Source organism: Cnephaeus nilssonii (genome assembly GCF_951640355.1).
Source record: "Cnephaeus nilssonii genome assembly, chromosome: 14".
Lineage (NCBI taxonomy): Eukaryota > Metazoa > Chordata > Mammalia > Chiroptera > Vespertilionidae > Cnephaeus > Cnephaeus nilssonii.
The window spans coordinates 16,162,863-16,183,739 of NC_137085.1; the positions used below are offsets into that span (position 1 = coordinate 16,162,863).

Here is a 20,877-nt window from a genome sequence, read left to right on the forward strand (position 1 = left end):
TACTTGGGACTCTGTACTTGTGTAACTTTTTTCTTCCCCATATCCGGGAAGTTTTCTTTCATTATTTCTTCAAATAGATTTCCTAATCCTTGCTGCTCCTCTTGTCCTTCTGGCAGCCCTATTATACATATGTTACTTTGTTTCATGTTGTCCCAAAGCTCCCTTAGGCTTTCCTCCTGCTTTTTAATTTTTTTCTCCAATTGCTGTTCAGATTGAGCTTGTTTCTGTACCTGATCTTCTAACTCACTACTTTGCTCCTCTGCTTCTTCCAGTCTACTGTTGAAACTTTCCATGGTGTTTTTGATTGTAGTTATATCACTTTTCATTTCTTCCTGATTCTTGCATAGGTTGTTGATTTCCTCATCCATCCGATGTATAAATTCCATGACCATTACTCTGAACTCTTTTTCGGTCATGTTGCATGCTTCAATTTCACTAATTTCCTTTCTTGGCAACTCCTTATTTTCTTTCCTCTGGGGATTGTGTCATCTCCCCATTCTGATTATCACCAGAAAGTTCAAGCTTCAAGTTGTGTGGACTGGGCCGTGTGCCGTGGGAACTTCACACCACCCGAGTTTCACTGACGTGCTCCTACACTAGGATGTGTGGCTGCCGTGGGTTGGTGGGAACCAGGCTTGCCCAGGGTTAGTGTTCCCAGTGTTCAGTGTGGTCTCATGTGCACAATTAAGAGTCAGGGACCCTACCTGCACCACACTGTTGGCGTGTGCCGAAAATGAGTCCCCTAGTGTGTGCCAGGAGTCCGATTTTCCCTGTGTCTGGACCAAGAATTGAGTATCAGAGTCTGTTGCCTTGTGCGGCTTCTCGCTAAGAATCAGGGTCCCCGTGTGCGCATGCACCAAGAATTTGAGTCACTGGCTCTTAGTGTAAATGAGCTGAGAGTCAGGGATCCCAGGCGCACAAGGTAAGAAGCAGAGTCAAGTCAGTGGTGCTCAGTACTGCCTCTTGCTGGGAGAATTTGGGTCCCGGTCACCATGGGGGACTGGGTTGCGCAATAGCTCTGTGGCATGCCTGCGCTGCGGAAAACTGACTTCCTTGTGCGCTTGCCCAGAATCAAAGTCAGGTGGCACTGCTGCCCTGCTTGGGCTTCGGGTTTGGTCGCCTGATTGTGTTGCTGGGAGCAGATTCCAGTCTCTCAAATTCCAGAAGCAGCGCTGTGGTCCGTGCGTGCTCTCTCAAGCTCAAATTCTCCCTAAGGGTTCTGTGTCCTGCGCGTGCTCTCAAGCTCGAATTCCCTGTAGGGGAGCTGAGGCTCGATCGAGGGGCGGGTCTATCAGTTACTATGGAGCTGCCCGCGAGCCTGCTGGGAGGGGAATAGGCTCTTTGACTCACAGAAATCTGCTGCCAGGAAGTCTGGATTCTTGTTGTCTGTTGGTCTGAAGCTGTGGTCGCAGTTCTCTGTCCCCAGTGGCTGCAGGGTCCTGGTTTGTGTCTGAGACCAGGATCCTAGTCTCAAGCAGCTCTGTTTCTCAAGATGGCATGGTCTCCGTGCCCGCACCGGCTGCCCAGAAGTGTCTGCTTTGTGTGCGGGGATCTGCCGTCTAAGACTGCCCGATTTGGCAGCCCCATGGAGGACCTGCAGAATCTAACTGTCCCTAGCTCATACACACACACACACACACACACCACATGTCTACACTCTTCTCTATGGGTTCCTCACTCTCTCACACTCTCTCCCTCCCTACCTTCCTGCTGGTTGCCATCTTCTCCTAGAATTGTTTTTTTTATTTCTCTAAAAAATACCATTGGGATTTTGATGGGAATAGCATTGAATTTGTAGATCACTTTGGGTAGTTTAGACATTTTAACATATTGGTGTCTTCTTTGATTTCTTCCTCAATGTCTTATAGGTTCCAGTATACACATCTTCCACCTCTTTGTTAAATTTATTCTTCAGTATTTTATTGTTTTGATACTATTGCAAATGGGGTTGCTGTTGTATTTACTTTTCAGTTAGATTTTTGTCTATGTAAGGATACACCTTTGAGAGATAAAGGGGGCCAATTAGACTAAAAGAATAAAAATAACTAGCTTTTTTTGTGCAAATGTATGCTCTCCCAGAAATTATTCTCCTTAAAGAGGTCAGAATGGAACAGTGTTCAGAAGCCCAAGAAGAAATGCTAACAGGAACTGTTAAAGATGGTAGTGGTTAAGGCAATGACTCTTGAGCCGAATACCATCAATTAGAATCCTCAATATAGCATTTCCTTCTGAAACATCTATATTCTTAAAGAGTGATAATACTTTTTCTCTCTTCATTTTTTCATTTCCCCAATAGTTTTATAATTTTTGGTGTCTTTTCACTCATAAATGTTAAATGCCTCAATCTGAAATAATTTGATCGTCAAAAAGAATAACAACTGTACTGGATTATGACTCAGATTAAACAAGAATCTATGAATCTATAATGATATAAATTAATTAATTAAAAATAGCAGAGAAGAGAAACTTCCCTCTTATAGAGAACTAGTACATGTAGAATGATTGATGAAATGAGAACAAATCACTGTTTGGCCACCACAATTCCAATAATTGTTTTAGGCAAGAATCACCTGATTTTTATTAAGTATGATGCTGTATACAGTGGTTCAAATTTTAATGAGAAATAGCATGTTTTTATAGCCTCAGAATATCTAAGCCAAGTTATAGTTATTCATTTCAATGATAAAAATAGAAACTTTACAGTAGAGAAACCTGGCAGACACCACCTTAATCAATTGATCTATGTTAAAATCTTTAGTAATTAGAGAAATTGACAGCAGCCACCTTATGAGACTATGCACTGGGTACACCTGTCAAAGATCTATCTCCTGAATCTCAGGCACATGCCTACCTACATAATAATAAAGCAAACATAGCTAAATATTTACTTTTTGGGAATCTGAGTGAAAGGCATATAGGAATTTCTTTGTGTAATTTTTACTTTTCTGTCAGTCTGAAATGATTTCAGAATAAAAATTGTTGAGGAGAAACCAAGATGGCAGCATAGGTAAACACCTAAACTGCTGCCTCGCACAACAATTTCAAAACTACAACTAAAAGACAAAACGTCTATCACCCAGAACCATGGGAAAGCTGGCTGAGTGGAAGTTCTACAACTAGAAGGAAAGAGAAAAGAGCACTGAGACCTGCACAAGTGCTGAAAAGCTGAGGTACGGAGGCGCGCAAATTGGGCTGGTGGTGGGCTTCTGGGTGCGCTGCTTTTTTCAACCTGAAGGGAGACCAGCTCCACTCTGAACTCCAGTTTCTGGGGAGACGCTGGGGACCCAAACTCCTACAGGGAGAAGCTGGACTGTCTGCCATCGGGTCGGAGAGTGAGGGTGACTTTCTTGCAGAGGTGCAACCAGCAATCATTGTTTACTGAGCTGGGGCATGGGATGCAGGGACTTGGAAACACGGAAATGCAGAGACAGCTGACTGGCAGCCATCGTTGTTTGCCACGCCCTAGCCTAGTGACTCCCTGAGACCTCGCCCCGCACAATCTACAAACCCACCCAAGCTCCACACAGCGGCTTTTGCATATAAATGGCCTGCCCTATCGCAGCTTAACCTAACAAATTGCAGCTCTGGTTAGACAGCTCCCAAACCTCCAAACCCCAAGCAAAGAGGAGAAAACTGTAGTTCATGCTGTAGCTCCTACTGGGTGGCCTCAGACAGTAGCTAATCTCCACCCCATTGGAGATTCAGAAGCTAGTGTATCTAGTGGTCAGTGTGAGACATCATCAGATTTCAACTACTCACATCCATAAGTGACACATTCAAGAGGCAGACTCAGTGAGCACCAAAGCCCCACTGAAACAAGTCCTGCCCCATAAGCATGTCTCCAGCACAGCAGTTCTTCCATTATAGACAAAGCGGGTCCTCACAGCCAATTGGCCTGGAGGTCAATTCCTCCCAGTGATACCAACAACAATCAAGACTTAACTACAACAAGGCTGTACACACAGTCCACAAAGGGGTGCACCAAAAATGTCCACCTCAGGTAACTGGGAGGCCGACCCATTGGGCCATATAGGACACCTAGCACACAAAGCCACCCTACCAACTCAGGGAATCAGCGAAAATGCGGAGACAAAGAAACAGATCACAAACAAAAGAAATGGAGGAAAACAAACGACTGGATATAAAGTTCAAAACCACGGTTATAAGGTTTTTCAAGAATTTCCTAGAAAAGGCCGATAAATTTAACAAGACCCTTGAGGATATGAAAAAGGACCAACTAGAAATTAAACATACACTGACTGAAATAAAAAATATTATACAGAGACCCAACAGCAGACTAGAGGAATGCAAGAATCAAGTCAAAGATTTGAAATACAAAGAAGCAAAAAACACTCAGCTGGGAAAGAAAAAAGAATCCAAAAATTTGAAGATAGTGTAAGAAGCCTCTGGGACAACTTCAAGCATACCAACATCAGAATTATGGGGGTGCCAGAAGAAGAGAGAGAGCAAGATACTGAAAACCTATTTGAAGAAATAATGACAGAAAACTTCCCCCACCTGGTGAAAGAAATAGACTTACAAGTCCAGGAAGCCCACAGAACCCCAAACAAAAGGAATCCAAAGATGACCACACCAAGACACATCATAATTAAAATGCCAAGAGCAAAGACAAAGAGAGAATATTAAAAGCAGCAAGAGAAAAACAGTTAATTACCTACAAGGGAGCAACCATACGATTGTCAGCAGATTTCTCAACAGAAACTATGCAGGCCAAAGGGAGTGGCAAGAAATATTCAAAGTGATGAATAGCAAGAACCTACAACCAAGATTACTCTACCCAGCAAAGTTATCATTCAGAATTGAAGGTCAGATAAAGAGCTTCACAGATAAGAAAAAGCTAAAGGAGTTCATCAACACCAAACCAGTATTACATGAAATGCTGAAAGGTATTCTTTAAGAAGAAGAAGAAGAAGAAAAAAGTAAAGATAAAAATTATGAACAACAAATACATATCTATCAACACGTGAATCTAAAAATCAAGTGAATTAAAAATCTGAGGAACAGAATAAATTGGTAAATATAATAGAATTAGGGGCATAGAATGGGAATGGATTTATAATTCTCAGGGGGAAAGGGGCGTGGGCGGTACGGGAAGAGACTGGACAAAAATCGTACACCTATGGATGAGGACAGGGGGATAAGGGGAGAGGGTGGGGTGGGAACCGGGTGGAGGGAAGCTATGGGGGGAAAAAGGAGAAACAATTGTAACAATCTGAACAATAAAGGTTTATTAAATTAAAAAAAAAGAATAAAAATTGTTTTAGAAATCTATGTGTCTATAACCTATATATATAAAAGGCTAATATGCAAAGTGTCCCCTCGGGAGTACAACCAGGAGACTGGGAGTTCAATCACTCACTATGACATGCGCTGACCACCAGTGGGCAGCACGGAACGAAGGAAGGCCCTGGCCAGCAGCCAGAAGCTGGCAGTGGGCAGCCAGGGAAGAAAGGCCCCAGCTGGCAGCCGGAAGGCCCCAATCAGCCCTGCTTGCCAGCCAGACCTAGGGACTCTACCTGTGCATGAATTTTGTGCACCAGGCCTCTAGTTACTCAATAAGAGAGAACAGAATATCCTACAGGTATACCACTAAATTTAAAGTTGGCAACCAGACAGACAATCATGATCCACAATCAAAATATTCCCTTTGCAGCCCTTGTGACTTGACATCACTTGAGCCCTGGGCAGGACACAGGAATGTAATTCTATAAAATTCCACCCCCTTTCTCTGTGAGTTTATAGTCTCTATAATAAAATGGTAAAGGCAATTTTACACCAAGAAAGGAAGCATGTCTGAATTCTACAGACATGCTTCCTTTCTTGGTGTAAAATTGCCTTTACCATCCTAACTAATAAAACAGTAATATGCAAATTGACTGCACCTTCATTACACCCACGCCCACCAGCCACGCCCACCAGCCACGCCCACCAGCCACGCCCACCAGCCATTCAGAGCGAGTATGCAAATAAACCCAATCAAGATGGCTACAGCCACAGAGAGCAAGGTTTCCCAGGCAACGGAGGGAGCCAAGCTTTCCGCCTGCCCTTGCTAGGCCTAAGCCTCCACTCAAGCTCAAAGTTTCAATTATAGAAGGTAAACAAATCCAAACAGAAATGGCGGCAACCATGGAGCTGGAGAGAGCAGGCCAGGGTTGCCCCAGGCAACGGAGGAAGCAAAGCTTTCCACCTGCCCTGGCCGGCCTAGGCCTCCACTCCAGGCTACAAAATTTCAATTATAGAAGGTGAATTAACCCCAACAGAAATGGCTGCCAGCCACAGAGTGAGCAGGAGGCTTGGCTCTGCTCCAGGCTACAAAGTTTCAATTGTAGAAGGTAAATAAATTCCAGATACCAGGGCCTCCTCTTGGGTCACCAGGGGGCATGGATGGCTTGCAAACCACCACAGGCCCCTTGCTCAGGCCGCCCCATGCCCCAAGGGAACCCCCATCCTGATCCGGGACACGCTTCAGGGCAAACCAGCTGGCCCCCACCCCTGCACCAGGCCTCTATCCTATCTAATAAAAGAGTAATATGCAGATTGACCATCACTCCAACACACAATATGAATGCCCCCATGTGGTCAAAGATCCTGCCCCCATGTGGACACAAGATGGCCACCAGAAGATGGCCAGCAGGGGAGGGCAGTTGGGAAGGACCAGGCCTGCAAGGGAGGGCAGTTGAGAGGGACCAGGCCTGCAAGGGAGGGCAGTTGGAGGCGATCAACTCTGCAGGGGAGGGCAGTTAGGGGTGACCAGGCCGGCACAGGAGGGAAGTTGGGGGCAAACAGGCTGTCAGGGGAGCAGTTAGGCATAATCAGGCTGGCAGTGGAGTGGTTAGGGGGTGATCAGACTGGCAGGCAGAAGTGGTTAGGGGCAATCAGGAAGGCAGGCAGGCGAGCAGTTGGGAGCCAGCAGTCCTGGATTGTGAGAGGGATGTCCGATTGCCTGTTTAGGGATCGGGCCTAAACGGGCAGTCGGACATCCCTTGAGGGGTCCCAAATTGGAGAGGGTGCAGGCTGGGCTGAGGGACACCCCCCCTCCATGCACGAATTTCGTGCACCGGGCCTCTAGTTTTATTATTATAATTATTAGCATATTTTCCATCCACAAATATGAGTGAGTAACTATAAAGTATTATCTATACCGATGTATGCTAGATATTCTCCAATGGCCCCTCTAGATACCTTCTCCAGCCTTCTCCACCTGTTTTGTGTCTGGAGTGTGACCTTCAAGGGCTGCATTAAGTGGGCTCTCTGGCCCTTTGGACTAGAGATTGAAAGGCAGGAGAGAGAGGTTGGGGTATTTAATCTCTTGTCCCCCCACTGGACCATGGAGTGACAGTAGCTGTCCATAGTTCCTGTTTAGGGCTCCTCTCTTACACCTTCAAGTCTCACCAGGTTCTGATGACCACTCCCTCCCCTTGCACCTGTTCTCCACTATTGCTAGCCTTCATAATTTCTTAAGAGTTTCCCTCAAATCTGCCAACACCTTTCTAAAAAAACCATTAGTACAATCTCTTTTAAAAATTCATTTGTCCCAGTTGGAGCAATGACCAAGAAGAAAAGCATCCAGGGCATCACTAGAATCAGGGACACTGTCCTCTAAGACTCCAGTCCCCCTGGCTCTTGGACACACAGCTCCCAAAGGGCAGTCAGAAATTACCCTCAAGCTTGGGGACTTGGTTGCAGTCTCTCATTAGCAGTTAAGTGTCATCTGTGGACTCATTTCTCTGGAGCTGGTTAAGGAAAAGGAAAGTCTGTAGAAGTGCCAGGGCACCAGATATTGCTTCTGTGTGTCTGGATATCAGGTCTCCTGAAGAAAACCTGAGGAGATGGACAACAGACTGGAGCAGAAGGTGTCTGAACTCACCAATGACGAGCCCAGGTGAGAGGAGCTGGAAATCTGCACTTGGAGATGGATCTGCCTGTGTGCTATTGGGTTCATGTGTGAGACTCCGTGTCCATGACTGTGTGTGTGTGTGCATGTATTCTGTTTGTTTGTGTATGTGCTATTTAATAGTTGTGTATTTGTGTGTGTGTGTGCGCGCACGCGCGCACTATGTATCTGACTCACAGTCTTGTTTTAGTGCATATAGACCAAGTTATGAGTCTTCTGGCATGTGGTTAGGAATTCCTGATTAATGCCTGTGATGGTAAACACTGGAGTGAGATTGTTGTTCCTTTTGCTGGATAAGAAGATGCCTGACCTCAAAGGAACCAAGGTCAGGTCAGAGAGGGCTCACATGCAGCTGTGTCTGTGAGTGACACACTTGTGTGTGAGAGCAGGAAGGTGTGTTGTTTGGTTTTCTCTCTGTGTGAGTGGTGCATCATTGAGTGTTGTGTATGTTTCATTTTATGTGCTACTTATGTCTTGTATGTATGTATATGAGGATTTATGAGCTGGACCACATATTGGCTATTTTCCTTTTAGAATGGGAACTTGATCACAGGTGACTGAAATTCTTAAATTACCTGTGTGTGTGTGTGTGTGTATGTGTGTGTGTATGATCTGCTTTCATGAACTCAAGTATTTCCTCACATGTCCTTCTTTGGGGGCACCGTTAGCTGAGAAAACCACACTCCAAGCAACTCCCTGTTTCTTTCAATGACTCTGCTATCCTTTCCATGTACCTGTGTGTGACTGAGTTGCTCAGAATTTTGCAGCCTTTTCTTTACTTATATTAAACATCTCAGGCAAAACAAAAAAATCCCCTAAAAAACACCCCAAAATAAAACATAACATAACATCCAGGTATCATGCTGTGTGAAGTTATTGGGCATAATCACCATCAAAAAGCAGTGAGATCTTGGGAAAGTTACTTAAAACCTTGGCCTGTGTCCACATCTATACAATGGAAAGAACTTCACTTGCCTTGTGACTGTTACAGAGGCCCTCAGCAAACAGTTATTGTATAAATAGAGGTTAATGTATTGGAGAATTTTTGTTTGTTGGGAAGTATATAAATATGAAGGAATGAAATTATCTAGTAAGGGGATCAAGAAAATTTTGGACAACTTTTACACCTTAAAGCTCTAAAATAATACATTGTGCTTGGCTCCCTTAAGCAAGAGAAGTTTCCTTGTGTAATGGTTAAGAGCATGAGTGCTGATCATACAGATATATTATAATGAACCCCATGAAGTAACATTTAATAATTTTTAATGTACAGAAAATGGTAATACATGTATATCAAGTTGTATACATTACATATTACATATATCATAGGTACAGATATACACATACACCTGTGTGTGACATTCTGTCCCTGATGTACTGCTGTGTGCCTACAGAATTTGGCTATTTATGTTTCTATTTCTTAAAAGCTAAAATAGTAGAGAGAGAACACAAATTCTTAGTGCAGCTGTGAAGAAGTTTTAAAATCTGACAATGTAAGGTAGACATGTGGATTTAATTAGGAAACGTAGATAAAGTCCTTAGTCTGACACCCAAATGTTCAACTAAATGTTCACTAATGAAAGATACTTTGTGGACTATTGTGGTTTTGGAGATATTCTGGCATCCAGTAGATTTCAGTGGCCACCCATTTCCAGAGTGTCCCTGAGTTTACAGCTGAGGGTCAATGGGAGCAGGCAGGTTCACAGGAAGTCTGACAATGCTCCAACAACGCCCACTCAGCACTGGAGTCTCACATTACTTTCAGGCAGAAACAACTGACACCGGTTTGCAGGGGCTCACGTTCTATTGCTGCCACAGTGAATTATTATGGTTTGGCCCTGGGCTGGTGTAGAAATTATCCCTCCATGCTCATCAAGATATAAACTCATAGAAGTGGGCACCTTGCTTTCTTGTCACAGCTGCATCTCAGTCCTTAGAAGAGGTCCCGGCACAGACTTGATGTACTCCCTCTTGCTTCTCTGTGTGAGGTCTTGTTGACTACTTTGGGGTTCAATGTTTTCCTAGAGCCAGGCTGGAATACAGGGAAGATGCACACATCCACAGGTGTGCAAAATTAATATGAAAGTATTTAAAAATTAATGTTTTTTTCAATAATGACAGTATGAGATGAGATGTCCTGGTCTTCCTTTCTAGGTTCCTGAGACTCCCAACCCTTCTTCATCCCCAGCAGACAGAAGAGCAGCATGAGCCTGAGAACCAGAGCAGCGTGTCCCAGTTCCTGCTCCTGGGGATCCCCATCCCACCAGGGCAGCAGGGCCTGTTCTTCACCCTGTTCCTGGGCATGCACCTGACCACGGTCCTGGGCAACCTGCTCATCATCCTGCTCATCAGGCTGGACTCTCGCCTGCACACGCCCATGTACTTCTTCCTCAGCTACTTGGCCTTCTCTGACATTTCTCTTTCCTCTGTCATTGTCCCCAAAATGCTAACGAACATGCAGACTCAGGTACAATCCATCTCCTATGTGGAATGCATGATTCAGTTGTATTTCTTCATGCTTTTTGTTAGTCTTGACAGTTTTCTTTTGGCTGTGATGGCATATGACAGGTATGTAGCCATTTGTCACCCTCTGCACTATACCACCATCATGAGGGAGGGGCTGTGTGTGCTGCTGGTGGCTGGCTCCTGGATTCTCTCCTGTGGCCAGTCCCTGTTGCAAACCCTCCTCTTGGTCCGACTGTCTTTCTGTGCTGACAATACCATCACCCACTTCTTTTGTGACCTTGCTGCACTCCTGAAGCTGAGCTGTTCAGACACCTCTCTCAATGAGCTGGTCATATTCACTGCGGGTGGAATTCTTTTCTTCCTGCCTTTTGGTGTAATTTTGGGCTCATATATCCGTATAGGGACCATCATCCTGAGGGTGCCCTCTACTAAGAGACTCTATAAAGCATTTTCTACCTGTGGCTCCCATCTCTCTGTGGTGTTTTTATACTACGGGACAGCTGCAGGTGTTTACTTTTTCTCTTCATCATGGGATTCCAAAGACATAATTGCTTCAGTCATATATACGGTAGTTACCCCCATGCTGAACCCCTTCATCTACAGCCTGAGGAACAGAGATATAAAACAGGCCTTAGAGATGTGTGTCAATAGGGTTAAATTCTTTAAGCAGCAATCATTAAATCCTCCTGTTGCAGTCAGGAGCACAGGGAGATAAATCTCCTAAAATTATTCTATCGTCAAATCTCCACATACTTTTTATAGAATATGCATTCTGTCATCATGTACATGTGCTGTTAATATGTTAACTAGGTCACATTTGCTACTTGGATTGTCAATAATTCTTTATTACTAATTGATATTTTTTGCTTGTTTATCATCTCTTACAAGATGTATGCAAAATCTCATGCAAAACATTTTGCACAATTATAATTGTGGATTTTTGTTTTTCTCCTTTGAGTCATGTCAGTTTTTGTTTATGTATTGATTATACTGTGTTAATGAGGATGCCCTGATTTAGCATCATAGTCTGCTTCTGGTGAACTTCCCGTTTATTTTTTCTCCCTGATTTTTTAATGTTGGCTTTTGTTGGATTCAAGCTGGTTATGCACATTTCTTCGCAGCTCACATTCAATGTCATCATGTTGGTAGATTGCAATCAGCCATAATAAGAAAAATTACACTTTGGAAATTCCCAGGTACTACCAAAAAAAAAAAAAAGCTTTGTAAAAAGAGAGACTTATAAAATATGTATTTAACAGCACATAATTGCGTTTATAATTAGAAGATATTTCTAGTACTGAGTCCTACCTTCAGACCTCATCTACTTCTGATACATTCTAGCTATATGTACAGATGCAGATAGAGCTATAGATACTAGTGTAGTATAGATGGTAATGATGCAGCTTTCTCGCTGTTGGTGTTTACATGTTATTTCTCTTCTATCACTTCAAACTTTTCTTTGTCCTTATATCTATGAGGCGTCCATTGTTAACAGTGTAATGTTAGGTTTTGTTCTTTTCATGTGGAGTAACCATTTTTATGTTTCTGGAGAATTATATCTATTAACATCTAATGTAATAATAATGTATTTGCATTTATATTTTCTCTTTGTATTTATATTTCCATATTACTATGATTTTTATTGTTTTTTTAAAAGCTCTGTACTTTATTTTTGAATATATTTTTATTGATTTCAGAGAGGAAGGGAAAGAGAGAGAGAGAGATAGAAACATCAATGATGAGAGAGAATCATTGACCAGCTGCTTCCTGCACGCGCCCTACTGGGGATTGAACCGCAACCCAAGCATGTGCCCTTGACTGGAATTGAACCTGGGATCCTTCAGTCCACAGGCTGACGCTCTATCCACTGAGCCAAATAGGCTATGACCCATATTACTATGTTATTTCTTCTTTATTGATTAAGGTAGTAAATATGTGTCCTTATCCCCCCATTCACCCCACCCCCCATCATGCCCTCACCCTCACCCCCTGTTGTCTGCATCCATTGGTTATGTTTACATGCATGCATACAATTCCTTTGGTTGATTTCTCCCCCTTATACCTACCTTCCCCTACCTTCCCTCTGAGGTTTGAGCATCTGATTGATGCTTTTCTGTCTCTGGATCTGTTTTCGTTCATCAGTTTATGTTGTTCATTATAATCCACAAATGAGTGAGATCATGGGATATTTAACTTTCTCTACTTTTTTTATTTGATACATCTGTTTCACATTTATTCTCTCTTGTCTTCTTCCTTTTTGATTAATTAAATTCATTTTTGTCATATCATTCCCTGTCTATTTACATCTTGTTCATATATTATTATTTTATAATTCTTTTATGTATTGTATATAGAGATTATTTTTAGTTTCTCTTTAATTTTTAAGTATAATTTAAATGCAAAATATGAAATTTATTATGTTAGCCTTTGTAGATGTACAGTTCAATGGCACTTAGAAAACTCATCACCTGTATCTCATTCTAGGACACCTATAAAAACTCTATTGAACATCAAAATAATTGAGTGTTTGGCAATTGTGAAAAAAATTAGCACAAAGATATCTATCCAGAGACAGAGAAACATCAATCAGAACGTCAAACCTCAGGGAAGGTAGGGGACAGTGGGGGTAAGAGGGAGAGATCAACCAAAGGACTTATATGCATGCATATAAGCCTAATCAATGGACACAGACAACAGGGGGGTGGGAGCATGAATGGGAGGTGGGGGGTAATGGGGGAATAAGGACACATATGTAATACCTTAATCAATAAAGAAATTAAAAAAAAAAGACATGAACACACACTTCACCAAGGAGGATATAAAGATGGCAAACAAACACAAGGAATATGATTAACATTTTTAGTCATCAAATAAATGCAAATTAAAACCACAAGGAGATACCACTGAAGATGGGGAAACAAAAAACTTGGCAATACTAAGTGCTGACAAGGAAGCAAAGCAACAGGCACTTTAATCTTTGCTGCTGGGAATATAAAATGGTACAGCTACCCTATAACACAGTGCTGCAATTTATTTTAAACATACACATACCATATAACCCTACAATCCTACTCATAGGTGTGTATCCTAGAGAAATGAAAATGTATGTTCAAAAACCTGTACACAAATGTGCATATCAGATGTATTCATAATCTCCAAAAACGGTTAACCCATTTTCTTCCAATGGATGAGTGGACAAACTGTGGGACAACTATACGATGTCCATATGATGGAATAGTTCTCAGCAATTAAAGAGGAACAAAATATTGATAACATACAACAACACAAATGGATATCAAAGACATTATGTTGAGTGAAGGAAACCAATCCCAAAAGGTTACATACTGTATGATTGTATTTCTATGACATTTGTGTGACATTTCAGAAAAGGGAAAACTATAGCAACAGAGTTTACCAGGAGTAAGGTGGGAGGGAACTGTTCTATATTCTGATTATGGTGATGGTAACATGAATCTGTACCTATGTTAAAATTGTATACCAAAAAAGGCAATTTTGTTGCATGTTATTAAAAATGTATTTAATGTGAAAAAAAGATATCTATGAATCATTATGAAGAAATCCTACCTAATAAAAAGGTAATATGCAAATTAACTGCACCTTTTTACGCCTAAGCCACGCCCACCAGCCACGCCCACAGCCAATCAGGGTGAGTATGCAAATAATCCCAACCAAGATGGCTACAGCCACAGAGAGCAAGGTTTCCCAGGCAACGGAGGAAGCCAAGCTTTCCGCCTGCCCTTGCTAGGCCTAAGCCTCCACTCAAGCTACAAAGTTTCAATTATAGAACATAAACAAATCTTAACAGAAATGGCAGCAGCCATGGAGCTGGAGAGAGCAGACCAGGGTTGCCCCTGGCAATGGAGAAAGCAAAGCTTTCCGCACAACCTGGCCAGGCCCAGGCCTCCACTTAAGGCTACAAAGTTTCAATTATAGAAGGTGAATTAACCCCAACAGAAATGACTTGCTGGCCACGGAGTGAGCAGGAGGCTTGGCTCCGTTCCAAACTACAAAGTTTCAATTGTAGAAGAAAAATAAATTCCAGATACCAGGGCCTCCTCTTGGGTCACCAGGGGGTGTGGCTGGCCTGAAAAACACCACAGGCCCTTCACCCAGGCCGCCCCACGTCCCAAGGGAACCCCCATCCTGATCCAGGACACCCTTCAGGGCAAACCAGCTGGCCCCCACCCCTGCACCAGGCCTCTATCCTATCTAATAAAAGAGTAATATGCAGATTGACCACCACTCCAACACACAATATGGATGCCCCCATGTGGTCAAAGATCCTGCCCCCATGTGGACACAAGATGGCCAACACAAGATGGCCAGCAGGGGAGGGCAGTTGGGAGGGACCAGGCCTGCAAGGGAGGGCAGTTGAGAGGGACCCAGGCCTGCAAGGGAGGGAAGTTGGAGGCAATCAACCCTGCAGGGGAGGGCAGTTAGGGGTGACCAGGCCGGCAGAGGAGGGAAGTTGGGGGCAAACAGGCTGTCAGGGGAGCAGTTAGGCATCAATCAGGTTGGCAGCGGAGTGGTTAGGGAGTGATCAGGCTGGCAGGCAGAAGCGGTTAGGGGCAATCAGGAAGGCAGGCAGGCGAGCAGTTGGGAGCCAGCAGTCCTGGATTGTGAGAGGGATGTCCGACTGCCCGTTTAGGCCCGATCTAAACGGGCAGTCGGACATCCCTCGAGGGGTCCCAGATTGGAGAGGGTACAGGCTTGGCTGAGGGACACCCCCCCTCTCCGTGCATGAATTTTGTGCAACGGGCCTCTAGTATCAGGATAAATGGGAAAATAGTAATGTGTAAAAGAGCATTTACAAGATTCCAATTTTAAGTAAAAATAAAGGGGAGATAGAACACATATATGTCTGCCTATTTGAGTAAAAAGAAACAAAGGAGGAATAAAACAGTCGTTAAGATCTGGAAACAGCCCAAGTGCCCATCAATAGATAAGTGAATAAAAAAACTGTGGTACATTTATACAATGGAATACTACTCGGCTGTAAAAAGGAAGGAAATCTTATCTTTTGGAACAGCATGGATGGATTTGAAAATTATTATGCTAAGTGAAATGAGCCTGTCAGAGAAAGGCAAACACAATATGATCGCACTTATATGTGAAATCTAATGGACAAATAATATTTTTCAAAAAATAGGAACAGAAGCATAGATACACAGAATAGACTGACAGCTATCAGAGGGTACTGGGGCTGGATGAACAGGTGAAGGGATAAATCAAATATATATATTTACAAATATAATATAATATATATTACATATATTTACGTATATATATTGTTGTTTGTCTGTGTCTATGTGTCATATATATAAATATATATATATATATATATATATATATATATATATATATATATATATATCACATATATATACTGCATACTGCATGGTGAGTTCACCACCCAAAGTCATGTCTCATTTCATCCCCATTTATTCCCCTTTGTTCACTTCCACCTTCTGTCACCCCTTTCCCTCTATCCTATATTGTTGTTTGTCTGTGTCTATGTGTCATATATATATAAGGTGGAAGTGAACAAAGGGGAATAAATGGGGATGAAATGAGACATGACTTTGGGTGGTGAACTCACCATGCAGTATGCAGATGATGTTTTACTGAATTGTACATTTGCAACCTGTATGGTTTTACTAACCAATGTCACCCCAATAAATTCAATAAAACAAAAACTAATGAGTATTTTACCTACAGGAGGTGAGGCAGAAGAGATGGGAAGATGAGTACAATTATTTGTATACTTTTGACTATGCTGTCTTTTGCCATTGAAAAATAAACAGAAGAAGGAGTAAATAAAGCAAAATAGAATAAAACAAAACAGCCGTAGCCAGTTTGGCTTAGTGGGGAGAGTGCCAGCCTGCAGACTGAAGGATCCCAGGTTCAATTCCAGTCAAGGGCACATACCTCAGTTGCAGGCTTGATCCCTATCCCTGGTTGGGGCACATGCAGGAGGCAACCAATTGATGAGTCACTCTCATATTGATGTTTTTCTCTGTCTCTCTCTCTCCCTTCCACTCTCTCTAAAAATAAATGGAAACATATCTTTGGGTGAAGATTAACAAAACAAAATCATTGATCAAATGCTGAAACTTCAGAGGGAAGGTAGGGGAGGGTGGGGGTAAGGGGGAGAGATCAACCAAAGGACTTGTATGCATGCATATAAGCATAACAAATTCACACAGAAATTAGGGGGCATGAATGGGGGGCAATGAGGGGATAAGGACACATATGTAATACCTTAATAAATCACACACACACAAAACAAAGAATAAAACAAAACAAATGAACTTAACTATATTTCTCTAAAAGTCCACGGAAAATATCTTCAGATAAGTTTTTAAAAATTTTTTAAATTTCTTTATTGATTAAGGTATCACATATGTGTCCTCATCCCCACATTCCCATCCCACACCCCTCCCCACGTATGCCCCCACCTCCCTGTTTCCATGACCACTGGTTAGGCTTATATGCATACATGGTTGATCTCTCCCCCTTTCCCCCACCCTCCCCTACCTTCCCTCTGAGGTTTGACAGTCTGATCGATGCTTCCCTGTCTCCGGGTCTGATTTTGTTCCTCAGTTTATGTGTTTTAACAAAACAAAACAAAAACAAAGATTAAAATAAAACAGAAACAAAGAATAAAACAAAACAAATGAACCTAACTATATTTCAAATGAATACCATAATTAGACTAAAGGGGGAAATGAAATAAGTAACTAAATTAATTTTTGAACCCAAATTTTATCTACATACTCTCACAAGTAAAAACCAACAACACCTGAAATAAAGCTTTAAGCTGTATTTAGTGTCACTGACAGTGGTATGAGTTCAAGATTCTGAAACAACTCACCATGTATCCAAAGACTCAGCAAATAAGTAAACACTGAGGAAAAAGGAGTCCCTCTCACTCTGGGGGAAAGGAGCTCTGTACATGGAAAGGAGATGCTACAAAGAACTTTATGGTGCCAAACTAGAATTAGACATATTAGAACTAATGGGTTTTAAAATGTATAAACAGATTGCAACTTATAGTTTACTAGAGGCCCGTTGCATGAAATTCATGCACGGAGAGGGGGGGTGTCCCTCAGCCAAGCCTGTACCCTCTCCAATCTGGGACCCCTCGAGGGATGTCCGACTGCAGTCAGACATCCCTCTCACAATCCAGGACTGCTGGCTCCCAACTGCTCGACTGCCTGCCTTCCTGATTGCCCCTAACCGCTTCTGCCTGCCAGCCTGATCACCCCCTAACCACTCCGCTGCCAACCTGATTGATGCCTAACTGCTCCCCTGACAGCCTGTTTGCCCCCAACTTCCCTCCTCTGCTGGCCTGGTCACCCCTAACTGCCCTCCCCTGCAGGGTTGATCGCCTCCAACTTCCCTCCCTTGCAGGCCTGGGTCCCTCTCAACTGCCCTCTCTTGCAGGCCTGGTCCCTCCCAACTGCCCTCCCCTGCTGGCCATCTTGTGTTGGCCATCTTGTGTCCACATGGGGGCAGGATCTTTGACCACATGGGGGCATCCATATTGTGTGTTGGAGTGATGGTCAATCTGCATATTACTCTTTTATTAGATAGGATAGAGGCCTGGTGCAGGGGTGGGGGCCAGCTGGTTTGCCCTGAATGGTGTCCCGGATCAGGATGGGGGTTCCCTTGGGGTGTGGGACGGCCTGGGTGAAGGGCCTGTGGTGTTTTTCAGGCCAGCCACGCCCCCTGGTGACCCAAGAGGAGGCCCTGGTATCTGGAATTTATTTACCTTCTATAATTGAAACTTTGTAGCCTTAAGTGGAGGCCTGGGCCTGGCCAGGGTGTGCGGAAAGCTTTGCTTTCTCCGTTGCCAGGGGGAACCCTGGCCTGCTCTCTCTTTGTGGCTGCTGCCATTTCTGTTAAGATTTGTTTATGTTCTATAATTGAAACTTTGTAGCTTGAGTGGAGGCTTAGGCCTAGCAAGGGCAGGCAGAAAGCTTGGCTTCCTCCATTGCCTGGGAAACCTTGCTCTCTATGGCTGTAGCCATCTTGGTTGGGTTTATTTGCATACACACCCTGATTGGCTGGTGGGCGTGGCTTAGGCATAGCGAAGGTGTGGTCAATTTGCATATTACCCTTTTATTAGGTAGGATATGTCAACATCTATACTGTTCCCATTCCCCATTCTTTCTGTTCCACTCCAGACACACCTCTTGTGAGCTAACTTTCCTTTAGTTTCTTAGTTTCTAGTTTTCATTCCTTGTGTTTCTTTTATATATATTTCCAGTTGGCTTCTCTGAGATAATTTAGAATCCTTGCAGGCAATAAACACACCTAAGGCTTCAAAATGAATAACTACAGTAATGGATTTGAACTTAGAGAATAATAATACACAAGTCCATAATGATATAAATAAATAAATACAGAAATGAATACATATATAAATAAAAATAAATGAGGGTGGAATATGGGTAAGTTTCTTCTTATAGGAGAATAGAATTAATAAATATATAAGAAATTATAAAATTGGAAGAATCACTATTTGGCCACCACATTTGTAATAATTTTCTCATATGAAAATCACCAATGGATGTTAAGTTTAGAAGGTGAAATTTTAATAAGCAAAAGGTTATGGTTATATAGTATAAATATATGTACCTAAATGATACCTATTAATTATAAGGTTAAAATAGAAACTAAGAAAATGGCAACTTTACAGTAGACAACCAGGCACACACTACCTTAGTTAACTGATAAAGGATAACTATTTATGAGGCCAGCATTACCCTAATTTCAAAACCAGATAAAGAAACAACAAAAAAAGAAAATTACAGGCCCATATCACTGGTGAACATAGATGCTAAAATTCTCAACAAAATACTAGCAAATTGGATCTAGCGACATATTAACAAGATCATACACCATGACCAAGTGGGATTTATTCCAGGGATACTAGGCTGGTATAATATTCGCAAATCAGTAAATGTCAGCACATAAACAAATTGAAAGACAAAAATCAATTGATCATATCAATAGATGCACAAAAAGCATCTGACAAACTTCAATACCCATTTTTTAATAAAAACTCAACATGGTGAAGGCCTGGTATGGGGGGGGGGCAGGCTAGAAGGGGTCCTTGGGGAAAAAGCGGGATATATGTAATACTTTCAACAATAAAGATTAAAAGAAAACTCAGCAAAGTGAGAATAGAGAGATAATACCTCAACATAATATAATCCACATATGACTAACTTATAGCCAAAATTATTCTCCATAGGCAAAAACTAAAACCATATCCCCTACGGACAGGAACAAGACAGGGATGTCTGCTTTCACCACTCTTATTCAACAGAGTACTGGAGTTTTAATAGCCACAGCAATTGCACAAGAAGAAAAAATAAAAGGAATCTAACTTGGAAAGGAGGAAGTGATAAAAGGAGGCAAGAGCATACAATGGAGTAAAGACAGTCTTTTACATAAATGGTGCTGGGAATATTGGACATACATGCAAAATAAAACACAAAAAAGAAAGAACCACAAACATACACCATACACAAGAGTGAACTCAAAATGGTAGAATACTTAAATATAAGTTGTGAAACCATAAAAATCCTAGAAGAAATCATAGGCAGCAAAATCTCAGATATCTCTTGTAACATGTTTGTAGAGACATCTCCTAGGGCAAGAGAAACAAAAGAGAAAACAAATAAATTGGACTACATCAAAATAAAAAAACTTCTAAATAGCAAAGAAACCATAAACATCATGAAAAGGGAGCCTACTGTATGGGAGAACATATTTGCCAATGATACATCTAATAAAGGATTAATATCCAAAAAATGTAAGTAACTCATACAATTAAACAAAAGAAAGACAAACAATCCAATTAGTAATGGGCAAAGGACCTAAATAGACACTTTTCCAAAGAGGACACACAGATAGCCAAGAGACATATGAAGAAATGCTCAAAGTCACTGATCATCAGAGAGATGAAATGCAAATTCAAACCACAATGAGGTATCACCTTATACTTATCAGAATGGCTACCGTCAACAAATCAACAAATGACAAGTGCTGGCAAGGGTGTGGAGAATAGGGGACCCTAATACAGTGCTGGTGAGAATGCAGATTGGTGCAGCCATTATTAAAAACAGTATGGAGTTTCCTTAAAAATTAAATATGGAACTGCCATTTGACCCCGCAATTCCACTTCTAGGAAACCTAAAACACCAATCAGAAAGAATATATGCACCCCTATGTTCATAGCAGCGCAATTCATGATAGCTAACATCTGGAAACAGCCCACCTGTAGATGAGTGGATAAAAAAGCTGTGGTACATTTACACCATGGAATACTATGCACCTAGAAAAAAGAAGGATCTTTTACCCTTTGAGACAGCATGAAGGGACTTGCAGAGTATTATATTAGGCAAAAAGCCAGTCAGAGAAAGACAGATATCACAGGATCTCACTTAAATGTGGAATCTAAT

At 42.2% G+C, this 20,877-nt stretch overlaps 1 protein-coding gene across 1 annotated transcript; it reads left to right on the forward strand.

Annotated features, from left to right (window-relative positions):
- Positions 1-10,130: 10,130 nt before the first annotated feature.
- Positions 10,131-11,096, forward strand: LOC307111309 (olfactory receptor 1J4-like; the record flags this gene model as incomplete). The annotated part of the gene is made up of 1 exon (XM_079791093.1): positions 10,131-11,096. Exon 1 carries the CDS (start codon positions 10,218-10,220, stop codon positions 11,094-11,096), a length of 879 nt encoding a protein of 292 aa, XP_079647219.1. The 5' UTR covers positions 10,131-10,217.
- Between the last annotated feature and the right edge of the window lie 9,781 nt (positions 11,097-20,877).